General features: G+C 46.1%; 2 protein-coding genes across 3 annotated transcripts; one reads left to right on the forward strand and one right to left on the reverse strand.

The window, feature by feature from the left end:
- Positions 1–1,549: 1,549 nt before the first annotated feature.
- On the forward strand, positions 1,550–2,152 carry LOC310855266 (ubiquitin-conjugating enzyme E2 K-like; the record flags this gene model as incomplete). Of its 2 annotated transcripts, none has more annotated exons than XM_083760207.1 (2): positions 1,550–1,765; positions 1,949–2,152. In XM_083760207.1, 2 exons carry the CDS (start codon positions 1,550–1,552, stop codon positions 2,150–2,152), a joined length of 420 nt encoding a protein of 139 aa, XP_083616333.1. The 2 variants fall into 2 exon arrangements, with proteins under 2 accessions (XP_083616333.1, XP_083616332.1); XM_083760206.1 differs by having other exon boundaries at positions 1,550–1,612; positions 1,766–2,152.
- A 7,417-nt stretch (positions 2,153–9,569) lies between these two features.
- Positions 9,570–11,800, reverse strand: LOC310854730 (mitochondrial adenyl nucleotide antiporter SLC25A24-like; the record flags this gene model as incomplete). The annotated part of the gene is made up of 3 exons (XM_083759403.1): positions 9,570–10,752; positions 10,799–11,191; positions 11,726–11,800. The coding sequence occupies 3 exons, from the start codon at positions 11,798–11,800 to the stop codon at positions 10,159–10,161; spliced, it is 1,062 nt and encodes a 353-aa protein (XP_083615529.1). The 3' UTR covers positions 9,570–10,158.
- Positions 11,801–13,987: the final 2,187 nt, after the last annotated feature.

Consider the following 13,987-nt stretch of genomic DNA (forward strand, 5'->3'; position numbering starts at 1 on the left):
ACAGGTATGGGGGGTGAGGATATGGATGGCCTTGAATGTGTGGAGAAGGATTTTGAAGTCGATACGGTATTTGATGGGGAGCCAGTGGAGTTGGTGTAAAACAGGGGTGATGTGACTGATGACAGGGGTTCTGGTGACGATACGGGCAGCAGCATTCTGGACTAGTTGGAGTTTATGGAGGAGTTTGTGGGGGAGACCAAAGAGAAGGGAATTACAGTAGTCCAGGCGGGAAGTGACAAGAGAGTGAACCAGGATAGCGGCACTGTGGGGAGTTAGGGAGGGGCAGAGGCGGTTGATGTTACTGAGGTGGAAGTAGGCGGATCGGATGGTGGTGTTGATGTGGGTGTGGAATGAAAGGGTACTGTCGAGGACGACACCCAGACTCTTAACCTGAGGGGAGGGGGAAACTGAGGAGTTGTCAATGGTGAGAGTGAAACTGGGTTGCTTGGTGAGTGTGGATTTGGAACTAATGAGGACTACCTCGGTTTTATCACCGTTGAGTTTGAGGAAATTGGAGGTGAACCAGGACTTTATTTCCTGCAAACAGGTACAGAGGGAGGAGGGTGGGAAGGTGGAAGAGGGTTTGGAGGAGACGTAGAGCTGGGTGTCGTCCGCGTAACAGTGGGAAAGGATGTTGTATTTGCGGAAAATCTGTCCAAGGGGGAGGAGATAAATGATAAATACGATAGGGCCAAGTACAGAGCCCTGGGGGACACCGGAGGAGATGGGGGAGGGATGGGAAGTGAATGATTTGAGCTGAATGAACTGAGTACGGCCAGAGAGGTATGAGTGAAACCAGTCTAGGGGTGTGTCGGATATACCAATGGATGCTAGTCGCTCGAGGAGGGTGGAGTGTGAACCGGGCTATTACAGTATATAATAATATAATCTAACTGCCATTTTGCAGATTTTCTTCCCCCTCTTACCCTCTTCCGATACATCGTGCTGACTGCATCCCTGTTGCGCAAGCAGAGCACGCTAGTACTGCTACTAACTAATGTCTATTACAACTGCTGTTCTAAATCCTTCCTTTAGTTATTAAGCTTATACAATTACCAACCTTGAAACGTACCATAGTTACATCACCACCAACAGACAATAAGGGACCACCATTCTTACCCCAACATACATACACATACATACCAAACATACCTTAGTTACGTATGTCATCAAGAATGGTGGTCCCTTATTGGCCGGGGCATACCCAGCCGATTGCAGTACTTGCGTGCTCTGCTTGCGCAAGTAAGTGTCTATGATGTTGTCAGTGGGTTAGTTATGCATGATGTCATGGACACGTACAGAGATTTTGTGAATTTAATTAATAGATATAATGACATTTTTGTCATCATGACATCATCACACAAGTATGTAAGGTGCAAAGTTTCACTAGAGGTGTACATTGTCTAGTTTTCTCCAGAGAGTTGTCTTGAGATGGAAATTGTAGGAGTGCTGATACATTGATACCCTGGAGAAAAGCAGCAGCTGAGATCCACCACAAACACATTGTAACAGCAAGGTAGAAGTCAATTTTGGTACAGGAGATTAGGCCATGGCTAATATTGTGGTTCAGAGACTCAAGCGGGAGATCAAAGACATTCATAAAAAAGAAGAGACAAGTAAGAACCAGATCAAGTTAGATTTAGTGGATGAAAATTTCACCGAACTGAGAGGGGAGATTGCAGGCCCACCAGACACGCCATATGAAGGTGGAAGGTACCAGCTCGAAATAAAAATCCCCAACACCTATCCATTTAACCCACCAAAGGTGCGGTTCATAACTAAGATATGGCACCCAAACATCAGCTCTGTGACCGGAGCAATATGTCTGGACATTTTAAAGAACCAGTGGACAGCTGCCATGTCTCTGAGGACAGTGTTGCTATCTCTACAAGCTCTGCTTGCTGCGGCCGAACCAGATGACCCACAGGATGCAGTCGTAGCAAGCCAGTACAAGCAGAACCCAGAGATGTTCCATCAGACGGCAAGGCTGTGGTCTCACGTGTACGCAGACTCTCCTGTTTCCAATCCTGACTACGCACAGAAAATAGACAAACTATGTGCTATGGGATTTGAAAAGAATAAAGTAATAGTGGCTTTGTCTTCAAAATCCTGGGACGTGAAAACAGCCACAAACATGCTCCTCGGAAACTGAGTCCCAGCCAGGCTTTTGACTATCCCCAAAATCTTCAACTCCATTCGGTTGCCATTTTTCCATTGCCTTATATTGCATTCAAACTAAGCCTTTTTGACACAAATTGCACCACGATTGCCAAATTACTGCCTATACTCTTGCCACTGCGTGTGACCATTATAAATGATATTGCCTACATGGGGCAGCAGTGCTCAGGGGTAGAGTGACTGGATGTGAACTGTAAGGTCCTAGTTCAAACCCGGGCTCCCCCAGAGTTAGTGTCGAAGTGTCCTTGAGCAAGACTCTGAACCCCTAATTGCTCCCCATGTGCAGGTTGGTGCCTTGCATGGTTTCCTCTGGCATCGGTGTGTGAATGGGTGAATGTAATGCACAATCTCTGCAAAGCGACTTGGATAAAGACGCTATATAAATGCACCCTTTACCATTTACCATTTTACATGTCTCACCATTATCTTTCAACAACTAAATTGAAGTACCCCCTCCCCAAAAAGAAAAAAAGTAAAACAATCGGAAATCAGCAATTTCTTAAGATTATGCCTTTCTTTTTCCCTCTTGGCACACGTTTTTTTATTTTTTATTTGCAGAACCATCTGGAAGGAAACAGAAGAGAAACTTAAAACTGGCCAGTTTTGAGTGTTGCCATTGACAATGAATGGTCAGTTTTGAGTGTTTGTGTAAACGTAAACATTGCGTGAAGACAAATGTGAGGACGCAAATTGTGATTGGCCAGAATGAGATGATGTATAATGTATGTGTATGATGTTAAGAGCGCCCCTCACTTCACATGGGTGTTATTTTTTATTATGTGGCTAGTGTTTTTCAGAGCCAGGCTGCCTATAAGAGGAAGTGAATGGTGGGGACGTGAGACAGAAAGCTCAAATATCAAATCATAGATATGTCATAGTCTATGACATAGACGACTGACATCATAGACTTCACCTGAAGTCCGAGATCCAAATTAATCCATATTCACTAATAATTTCTATTGTGCCCAGTCCTTTTTAGGGTCTAATCTGTGCAGACAACAACATACAAAACATACTGTACATAGCCTGGAGAAACGAGTCCACTAGGATTTTTGAGAGGCTCTAGCCCCTCCTACATACAGCTTTTGACCCACACGTCTCAATATTTGCCATTGACAATGAAGGGAGAAATTAGGTCAAAATGTCCGCCAAATCTTGTCCCCACACGTCTCAATATTTGCCACTGACAATGAAAGGAGAAATTGCGTCAAATTCCCGCAAATATTATGTAAATTTGTGCCAAAAGGCAACAGGCATTCTGATTGGCCAGTATGAGATGATGCATGATGTACGACGATAAGAGCGCCCCTCACTTCACACGGGTGTGATTTTTTTTTAAACATCCTGTTAGACCAAGTGTACTCGTGCTGTTTGCATTTCTGTCTAATAAAGTATTCAATCTGAATTTGCACACACACAGAAGGTGTCCTGCATTTAAAAGTATACATTAAATTAAAGTTATACAATACATTAAATTAAAGTTATACAATACATGAAATATTAACTATTTGTAGTAGGCCTTTATTAGATATTTGTATCGTTTTGTGGTACATAACTCCTGCCTTGCTATACATGGCGTATTGCAAGGAAAAAAAGAGACAAAATAAAAGTTCCGAATAGAACAACCTGCCCATCCTTCTAGGACCTGAAATATCCCCTTTCTAAAGTCAACAACATACTATCTGCTGTACCTCTAACATTTCTTGTCTTTGTACGTCTTTGCACGTTATAGTATGTTACCTTTTAATAGGTTTTCCTGGCCAAGATGCATAGTGATATAACTACTGGCACCGTTCCTAGGACAAAACTAAAGGCAGTTCCAGTTCTATTGCAGTCACCTTGATGCCGATGAAACCAGTAACTGTACAGCTTTGTGGAATAATAAAAACAGTGAAACCACACCTCATAGATAAAAACATATTAATAGGGTATTAAAAACACTGCCTATAATGTCGGACCAAAGGCACAGAGATACTCTCAACGCTCGAAAAAGCAGAAGCAGCATAACGCTGTCACAAGCAACGACTTCAGGCTATCTGTTAACTTCTAACGTATGGTTTAACCATTACCATGCTGATGCTAATTGGTTCACGCCCATATACCAAGCAGCAGGCCTGCAATATGTCACCCCCCCTTCCCTTTTTTACTGAGGTACCATGGGCAGAGGTCAATGAGAAGTGGACTGCTGCATAGATTAACAGACGACTCACACAACGTGGGTGCTGCTACTAGAGTGGGTGCATTGTTCAACACGCATAAGGATACATTATTCAGGGAGAGGGGATCGGAGCACGCACGCACGCACGCACGCACGCACAGTCATGTGTGTGAGAAAATGTGTGTGTGTGTTGTGATTGCTTTTGCCCCCTTTAGGTCCAAGTGACACCGGCCTGGCTCAGTTTGTGAGCTTTTCCAATAATGTTGGTCTTACCTCGACATTAGAGCACACCTGGTCTCATCCTTCACATCAAATAAGAGACACCTCTCCTCCTTCTTTGCTCTTTGTCTGTGTTAATGTCTGCTCACTTTTACCACACATATACAAACATTGCAACATACTGTAGGGATCCACTTCTTATTCAGACGGAGCATAATAGTCCGACAACGTGGCTTTGCGTGCGGTTAGGGTTAGGACAGGGTTAGTAATGGTGTGAGTCGGACCAACCAGGCACACACCACTTTCATTTTCACTTAAAAACAAAATGAAAATGGCAAGACATTGCATATATCTACAAGCTCGCAATATGCTGCATCGTGACACATTTTTGCTGCTTTTGTGTGACACTGTAGTATGACGAAGTAGGTCTTTCAATTTTTTTTTGTTTACTGGAGATTCACATTTTTTACGCCGACAATACTATTAGCTGATGCAAGCAGGTCACGCAGGGCAGACACATGGAGGGGGGTTTGAGATGGAGCTCAACAGGCTAGATGGAACACCTTTCCTGCCCTTGTTCATAAGTCGTCTCCGTCTGGCAAACACCTTGGGATCCATCACGTGTCAGAACCCTAACCTCTGTTCCAAGACAGATATATGGTAGGAGTCTGCAATGTATTTTCTATAGTTTATTTAACAAAACTTCATATCCACAGAGATATGATTTATAGGGCACCAGTGGCCTAAGGGTTAGAGAGGCATATTTGTTACCGGAAGGTTCCCAATTCGACTTAATTTACACAGACAGAAAATACATGGTACAATGTTTTGGCCACAGTTGGCCTTCTAGAATCTAGAGGTAGCCTGCCACACAAACAAAGCCCATATCCCCCATACACCTAGTACCTTATATTTACGCATACCAACATAATGTGTAAATATGTAAATGTGAATATTGGAGTCAAATTATGCATGCCTACGGCGCAATACATAATGGATGCCATGCACACAGCATCTCAAAGTGATCTATGACCAGAGGATGTGACCTGGCGGAGATCTAGATCGGCTACGCCAGCCGCCCAGGCACTTTTTCTAGTTATTGACTGTTGTTATTGCTGCCACGACGTTAAAGAACCAAAACCAATTAATTTACTCCTGTGTACCCATCATGTTACCATGTGACCTATGTGCTTCGTGCCTCGTGGCACATAAGGCCTTCTTCCGTATGTCATAGAATTAATTATTCTTATCTTGCACCATGGGTACACAGTAGAGACGGTTGATTACTAAGAAATTAACTGTTATACAGTTATATTAGACATAATTTCAGTAGATCAGTGTCTGAATTTGTGTTATATGGAAGATGTAATAATAATAATAATAATAATAATAATAATAATAATTACTTAATTTCGCCCGGTCTTCCTTCACCGCCACAGCCAACCCGCCATTTTATGCGTATGCCAATAAAACAGCAAATCTGTGCCTGGTTTGCTGGGACCAGATCACATAAATGACCATATGTCTTACGTCATCATTTAGAGCTAGCCATACGTATACTATATACATAATCGGTAAAATAAAATAGCAAATTGTGCCTGATTTGCTGGGACCAGAGTACGTGGTGTGTATATGTATGACTAGCTCTAAATGATGACGTAAGACATATGGTCATTTATGTGATCTGGTCCCAGCAAACCAGGCACAGATTTGCTGTTTTATTGGCATATGCATAATAATAATAATAATAATAATAACTTGCATTTTTATAGCGCCTTTCAAGAAACCCAAAGCGCTTTACAACACGGTACAACAAAACATAATTAAATTCCAAAAGCCTGGACGAACAAGTGTCGCTTCAGTGCAGACTTGAAAGAGTCCAAAGTTTTAGCTTGGCGAATCTCATAGGGCAGAGAGTTCCAGAGTGCAGGGGCAGCCACACTGAAGGCCCTGTCGCCGAGGGACCGCCTTTTCCCATGACGGACGGTGAGGAGCCCAAGGTCAGAAGACCGCAGAGTACGTGCCGGGAAGTAGTCCTCGAGGAGGTCGGACAGGTACTGAGGGGCTAGTCCGTGGAGAGCTTTGAAGGTGAGCAGGAGGAGTTTGTAATTGATACGGTCTTTGACGGGAAGCCAGTGGAGGCGTTCGAGGGTGGGGGTGATGTGCTGCCAGGGTTTGGTCCGGGTCAGCACTCTGGCAGCTGAGTTTTGCACATACTGCAGACGGTCCAGGTCTTTTTTGGGGAGTCCAAACAGGACACCGTTGCAGTAGTCTAGGCGGGAGGACACAAAGGCATGAATGAGGGTTTCTGCGACAGAATCAGAGAGTGACGGACGGAGTCTGGAGATGTTCTTCAGGTGAAAAAAGGCTGACTTAGTTACGGATTTGATGTGAGTTTGGAATGAAAGGGTAGAGTCCAGGATGACGCCCAGGTTGCGCACTTCGGAGGATGGGGAGATGGAGGAACCGTCGAATTGGAGGATGAAATCACCAATCTTCCGAAGTAGCGCCTTGGAAGCCATGAGCATGAGCTCTGTTTTCTTGCTGTTGAGTTGAAGTAGGTTGGTGGTCAGCCAGGTCTTTATTTCTAGTATGCAGTTGACAATGGCGGGTGGAGGGAGCGGAGTGGTGGGTGTTGTGCTGAGATAGATCTGAGTATCATCAGCGTAGCAGTGGAAATCAAGGCCGTGCTTGCGGATGATCTGGCCGAGCGGGAGCATGTATATGGTGAAGAGGATTGGACCGAGTACGGAACCCTGAGGGACACCGTGGTGAACTGGGGCTGGGTGGGAAGTGGAACCATGCATGGAGACAAACTGTAGGCGGTTGGACAGGTAGGAGTGAAACCAGGAGAGCGCAGATCCGGTGATGTTGAGGTGTGTAGAGAGGCGGTTGAGGAGGATGGAGTGAGAGACTGTGTCAAAGGCTGCAGAGAGGTCCAGCAGGATGAGGATGCTGATCTTGCCAGAGTCAGCTGCCATGAGGAGGTCGTTGGTAATTTTGACCATGGCGGTCTCAGTGCTGTGGCGCGCTCTGTAACCAGACTGAAAGGGTTCAAAGAGTCTATGGTCGGACATGTGCTGCTGGAGCTGTGCGCCGACTACCCTCTCCAAGGTCTTGCTGAGGAAAGGGAGATTGGAAATCGGCCGGTAGTTGGTGAGGTCAGCAGGGTCCAGACCAGGCTTCTTTAATATGGGGGTGACAGAGGCGGTTTTGAAACTGGTGGGAACCGTACCGGATAGTAGAGAGGAGTTGATGATGTTGGTGATGATGGGAGCCAGGGTTGGTAGACAGGCTTTCACCAGCGTGGTGGGCATGGGGAGCAACTGGAGGCCTTGGCCTTGGTGACCAGCTCGGTGGTAAGAGACTCTTCCACTGGAGTGAAGGAGGTGAACGGGGGACACATGGCTGAGGGAGCAGTGTCCTGCAGCAGAGGTGTTGGCAGACAGGTGGCGGATGTCTGGAGCTGCCGATGGATGGTATCCACCTTCTCTTGGAAGAAGTCCAGGAAACTGGAGCAGAGGTCGGAGTCACCGGAGGCTGGAACGGGGGGGAGGGGGTTGAGAAGCTTGTTCACTGTGGAAAACAGCTTTCTGGGGTGGTTCTCCTGGGACCCAATAAGGGTGGAGTAGTACTGGGTTATGGATCGTGAGAGAGCGGCCTTGTAATCCTTCACATGGTCAAGGTAGGCCAGATGGTGGACGGTGAGGCCAGATTTTTTGTAAAGCCTCTCCAGCCGTCGACCAGTGGACTTCATGGCCCGGAGCTCAGGAGTGAACCAGGGAGCAGGACGGTTGAATGAGACAGTTTGTGTTTTCATGGGAGCGAGATAGTCCAGGCTATGGATGAGAGCGGTGTTGTAGGAGGAGACCAGGTCACCATCAGAGGGGTCAATGGAGATCCCTGCTAGGTGGCCCACAATCAGGGTGGATAAGGCTGGAGCACTCACAGCCTTAATGTTCCGGAAGGTGATGGTGCGTTTTGGCCGCTGCCTGGGCAGGGAGGCAGGAACAGAGAAGGCAATGGCATGGTGGTCCGAGATAGCCAGGTCCAGGCACTGCAGGTCGGTGGGAGGGGTGCCAGTGGAGCACACCAGGTCCAGGGTGTGACCCCTGTTGTGGGTGGGGCCACACACATGTTGACTGAAATTAAAACATTCCAACAGTGACATGAACTCATTGGCGAAAGTGCAGCTGCTGGAATCCACGTGGCAGTTCATGTCGCCCAGCAGGTACGTAGATGGAGACATGGCACAGACCGGGGTGAGTAGCTCAGATTGTTCTGACAGGAAGGCAGACCGGTCAGAGCTGGTGTTTTTAGGTGGACGGTACACCAACACAAACTGGAGTTGAGAGAAACCAGCCAGTGTGAACGCTACACATTCAAATGACGTAGCAGTGGTTACTGCCACCTCCTTGGTGTGGATGCCATTTGTTAAGGCTGGCTCTTGGGCCTTAACAAAGAGGGGAGACCAGACGGAGTTTAAAGCAGAAAAAAGTGTTTTATTCAACAATTAATTAATAAAGGTAATCAAATAATTCATTTTAATGTTCCAACTAAAGCTGGCAGGGAACACTGCCCAATTAACAAAAGATAACAAAAACTACAGTTGCCCTGGTGTGGCTGCCCTGCAGCCTGCCTGAGGAGGAATGGGGAGACCAGAACATTATCACAGCAGGTGCTTTAATAGTGTTTGGGGAGGACACTGGCCAGGTGTCTCCCCTTCTGCAGATTGCAAGCTCCGCCCTCCCAATCCGGCACTGCAAAGGGATTGGGTTAAGCATGCCTGACACAGAACAGCATGCAGACTCCTTAAAGGTACAGGGGCCGTCACACCCCCCCCCTTAAAAACAGGGTCCCAAAGGGAACCCTGGCCCAAAATACGTAATATTAATAAACAATTAGAAAAAGTGTAAATACTTTAAATGTAAGCAAGTAATAATAATCCTATACTGAGAACAACACCCCAGTTCACATCTGCCTTTTTTTTTTTTTTTTTTTTTTTTTTTTTGTAATAAAATATTGTTTTAATGTAAACACAAATATGTATTGAACACAATTTGGAACGAAAGGCAAATGGGGTGGTGGGGTACATCCACAGATATCTGACAACATAATTCTCAAGGCACATAAGAAAAGTGCAAAATATTTTCTAATTCTCTTCACAATAAAGGAAGCCCATCTTTTTAACCGGCGGCATTCAAGTGTAATCCAATCATGAAAGATCACAGGCCTCTCTGTTACACATTAAACATCTGTTACACATTAAACATGATGACATTCAAACTAAAGTGAATACAATATTGCACTTTCTTCAGATGTAGATCTATGAATATATGAAACAACTCCCATAGGGAGTCAATTACTAGAAACCGGTATATTAATATCTTTGGTAAACTATGAATCTGGAGGGAAATCAGACATTTAACATCTTGGTGTTGGCTGTTTCCTGTGAAGTAAACTGGATATCAGATTTAGGGAGGAGGGATCTGTTTGCTTGTGGCTTGTTCCCCATCCCTTGACAGACTATGAGCAAAGTGGGTACCATGTGAATATGGCTACTCCTACGGTTTTCACACAGTCATCATGGATTATTCTGCCTCTTACTTTTGAATGCCCAGGCCAGATCTCATGTTTTCATACACCACATAGCTAATGCTGACCGCTGGTATGACCTTCATGAAGTTGGGCAGGATGCCGCGGTAGAGTCCAAAAAACCCCTCCTTTTCTACAATCTTCTTCACCATCGTGGTCATGTTCACTTGCTCCGAGCCCTCAATAGATGCTGCTGCTTGCATCCTGGTGCGGATCAGAGCGAGAGGGTAGCTGGCCAGTTGGCCACAAGTGCTGGAGATGGTACCACAGGCCAGCAGCACCATAATCCCAGGGTTGGCTGTGTCTTTGGCATAGCGGGACAGCCAGGCATTTTTTAAGCTCTCATACACTGCCAGATCTATCCCAGCATATGGAATAATGCCTATAATATTTGGAATGTAGCCTTTGTAGAATGCCTTCACGCCTTCTTTCTTGAGGATTTTCTTGCCACAGTCAAACATTCCAGAGTACTGTCCAGTCTTCCCCAGAGTCAGCCTGGTTTTCATCACCTCCATGGGGTAGATGGCAGTTTGCGCTGAGGCTCCAGCCAGTGAAGGAGGAGGAGGAGACCAGGTCACCATCAGAGGGGTCAATGGAGATCCCTGCTAGGTGGCCCACAATCAGGGTGGATAAGGCTGGAGCACTCACAGCCTTAATGTTCCGGAAGGTGATGGTGCGTTTTGGCCGCTGCCTGGGCAGGGAGGCAGGAACAGAGAAGGCAATGGCATGGTGGTCCGAGATAGCCAGGTCCAGGCACTGCAGGTCGGTGGGAGGGGTGCCAGTGGAGCACACCAGGTCCAGGGTGTGACCCCTGTTGTGGGTGGGGCCACACACATGTTGACTGAAATTAAAACATTCCAACAGTGACATGAACTCATTGGCGAAAGTGCAGCTGCTGGAATCCACGTGGCAGTTCATGTCGCCCAGCAGGTACGTAGATGGAGACATGGCACAGACCGGGGTGAGTAGCTCAGATTGTTCTGACAGGAAGGCAGACCGGTCAGAGCTGGTGTTTTTAGGTGGACGGTACACCAACACAAACTGGAGTTGAGAGAAACCAGCCAGTGTGAACGCTACACATTCAAATGACGTAGCAGTGGTTACTGCCACCTCCTTGGTGTGGATGTCAGCCCGGTGAATCACAGCCAGCCCACCACCACCACCCTTTAACCGAGGCTTCTGAATATATACATAGCCTGGGGGAGTGGCTTTATTGAGTGCCATGAACTCCTGTGGTTTTTGCCATGTCTCAACAATGCAGCAGATGTCAATGTGGCGTTCAGTGATGATGTCATGAATGAGTCCGGGTTTATTGTTGATGGATTGAGCATTCAATAGCATGAATGAAGCTGCTGACATGGGCTGGCGAGGAGTGGCTTGACTGTCAACACAGACCAGTGGGCGGAGATAACGGGTGCGCACATAGATTTTGTTGTGATGACTTAGTGGAGCAGCAGACGCAAGCCGGAACACAGACAGTATGGAGGGAATGGGTGATTCTGAATAGATAAACGTACGTCGAGATCCTCGGTGGACATACCGTGGGCGACGCAACAGACAGAGAGATTTAATCACCGCGATGGAGTGGGGGATGGAGTGGCTGACGAGTTCACGGAGCCTCGCAGAGGAGTACTGTAGCAGTGTCCCCATCCTGGTTAGCAGCAGGGGGCTAGCGGTGGCTAGCGATGGCTAACGTCACCACCACAGTATGGAGACGAACTTGTGCAGCAGCCCTGCAATCCAACAGTCCACGCACGGGAGGCGGACAAGGTTGTCACACAGGCGAGTGGACACAGAGAGTGGGCAAACCGATCGATCGCTGTATACCCGGCTGGAAAGCCGGCCAGCAGTACGAACAGCTGAGCGGTGACAGACGACAGTAGTGACAGCACATCGACAGCGGGGGTAAGTCCAAAAATCTCCAAATCCACACACTGAAATAACGATCCACACAGAGGGGAGATGTATGCGTTGTCCAGTTGTGGGAAAAAGCACAAGAAGCACTGAAAAGACACTTAAAAAGCGGCTTTTGTCACGGTTGAAGAGCGGCGACAAAACGCCAGCGTCCCCTCAGACCGGAAACTTCATCTTCATAAGCCAACCCGCCATAAAATGGCGGGTTGGCTGTCGCGGTTTTTGGCGCAAAGTAACCACAGTATACCGCTAATCAACTTACAACTACATACTCTATATAGTATATGCATATGTATACGTATGTCTTACGTCATCATTTAGAGCTAGTCATACGTATACTATATACATAATCAGTAAAATAAAATAGCAAATTGTGCCTGATCTGCTGGGACCAGAGTACGTGGTGTGTATATGTATGACTAGCTCTCAATGATGATGTAAGAAATATGGTCATTTATGTAATCTGGTCCCAGCAAACCAGGCACAAATCTGCTGTTTTATTTGCATACGCATCAAATGGCGGGTTGGCTGTCACGGTTTTTGGCGCAAAGTAACCACAGTATACCGCTAATCAACTTACAACTACATACTCTATATAGTATATGTATATGTATACATATGTCTTACGTCATCATTTAGAGCTAGTCATACGTATACTATATACATAATCAGTAAAATAAAATAGCAAATTGTGCCTGATCTGCTGGGACCAGAGTACGTGGTGTGTATATGTATGACTAGCTCTCAGCGGTCGAAAGTACTTGCGCGCTCTGCTTGCGCACTAGTTGGCCATTTATGGCCTACTAGTGTGCAACAAGAGGGGGAGGAGGGATATCCCTTTAAATAAGATGACTGAACAGCTGCTTAGGTCAGTGGTTCCCAAAGTGGGGTCCGGGGACAACTAGGGGTCCTTGAGGGAGTTCCAGGGGGTCCCCAGCTAAATGATGGTTAGGAACCAAATGGTCCCTTATGGGTCTGTAACTCTGATAGTGTACAAATGGAACCAAATGGACGCTAACAGGTCCATTTGGTTCCATTTGTACACTCTCAGAGTTAAACTAACAGTGATTTTACAAAATAGATTGGGGGTCCCAGAGATAGAAATGCCATTAAATGGGGGTCTGTTGACTAATGCTGGTGGTCCTTGAAATGAAACGGGTTGAGAATCACTGCTAGAGTCATAAAAATCTTCTCTTATGGGGGTCCCCTGGCATATCTCTTCAAATGGGCTAATGGGTGTCAATTTGGGGGTCCTTGACATGAAAAAGTTTGGGAACCACTGGCTTAGCTAACCTATGTATGGACTGCTGTGCAATAAACATCAGCTAACCTGAAGACCTGACTGTCATCTTCATTAATTCCATCATTATTGACTCAAGGGGACTCAATATACTCATGTAACAACTAAAAAGAAGAACAGAAAAAGTCTTCAAATCTAAAACAACAAAACAAATGAATGACTGAGGATTAGATGGACAGAATGAGAGAAGTGCTGAGCCATCATAGGTGCTTGAACATCACGCTTCAAAGGACCAAAGACAGTCTGTTCAAACAGCAGAGCATTCTCACATTTCTGTGGTGTGATTGAAATGGGGCCAGATCAGAGTGAGTGAGAGAAGAAACGAGTATGATATACAATGATATAACGTACTCAGAGATAGTGAGAAGAAGGAGGCATGAAGTTCTATAATAGGAAATAAATAGAGAATTTTAGACAGAAGAGTCACACTTGGTTACACAGCTATAGAGAACATAGAGAAAGCAATACGTATATATTAAAGTGTGTGTGTGTGTGTGTGTGTGTGTGTGTGTGTGTGTGTGTGTGTGTGTGTGTGTGTGTGTGTGTGTGTGTGTGCGTGCGTGCGTGCGACTCTGAGTGTGTAGGTGAGAGAGCATGTGTCTGAGGGCATAAGGTTCAAATGT

This window comes from Protomyctophum parallelum (genome assembly GCF_964188405.1).
Source record: "Protomyctophum parallelum genome assembly, chromosome: 2".
In the NCBI taxonomy this organism is placed as follows: Eukaryota; Metazoa; Chordata; class Actinopteri; order Myctophiformes; family Myctophidae; genus Protomyctophum; species Protomyctophum parallelum.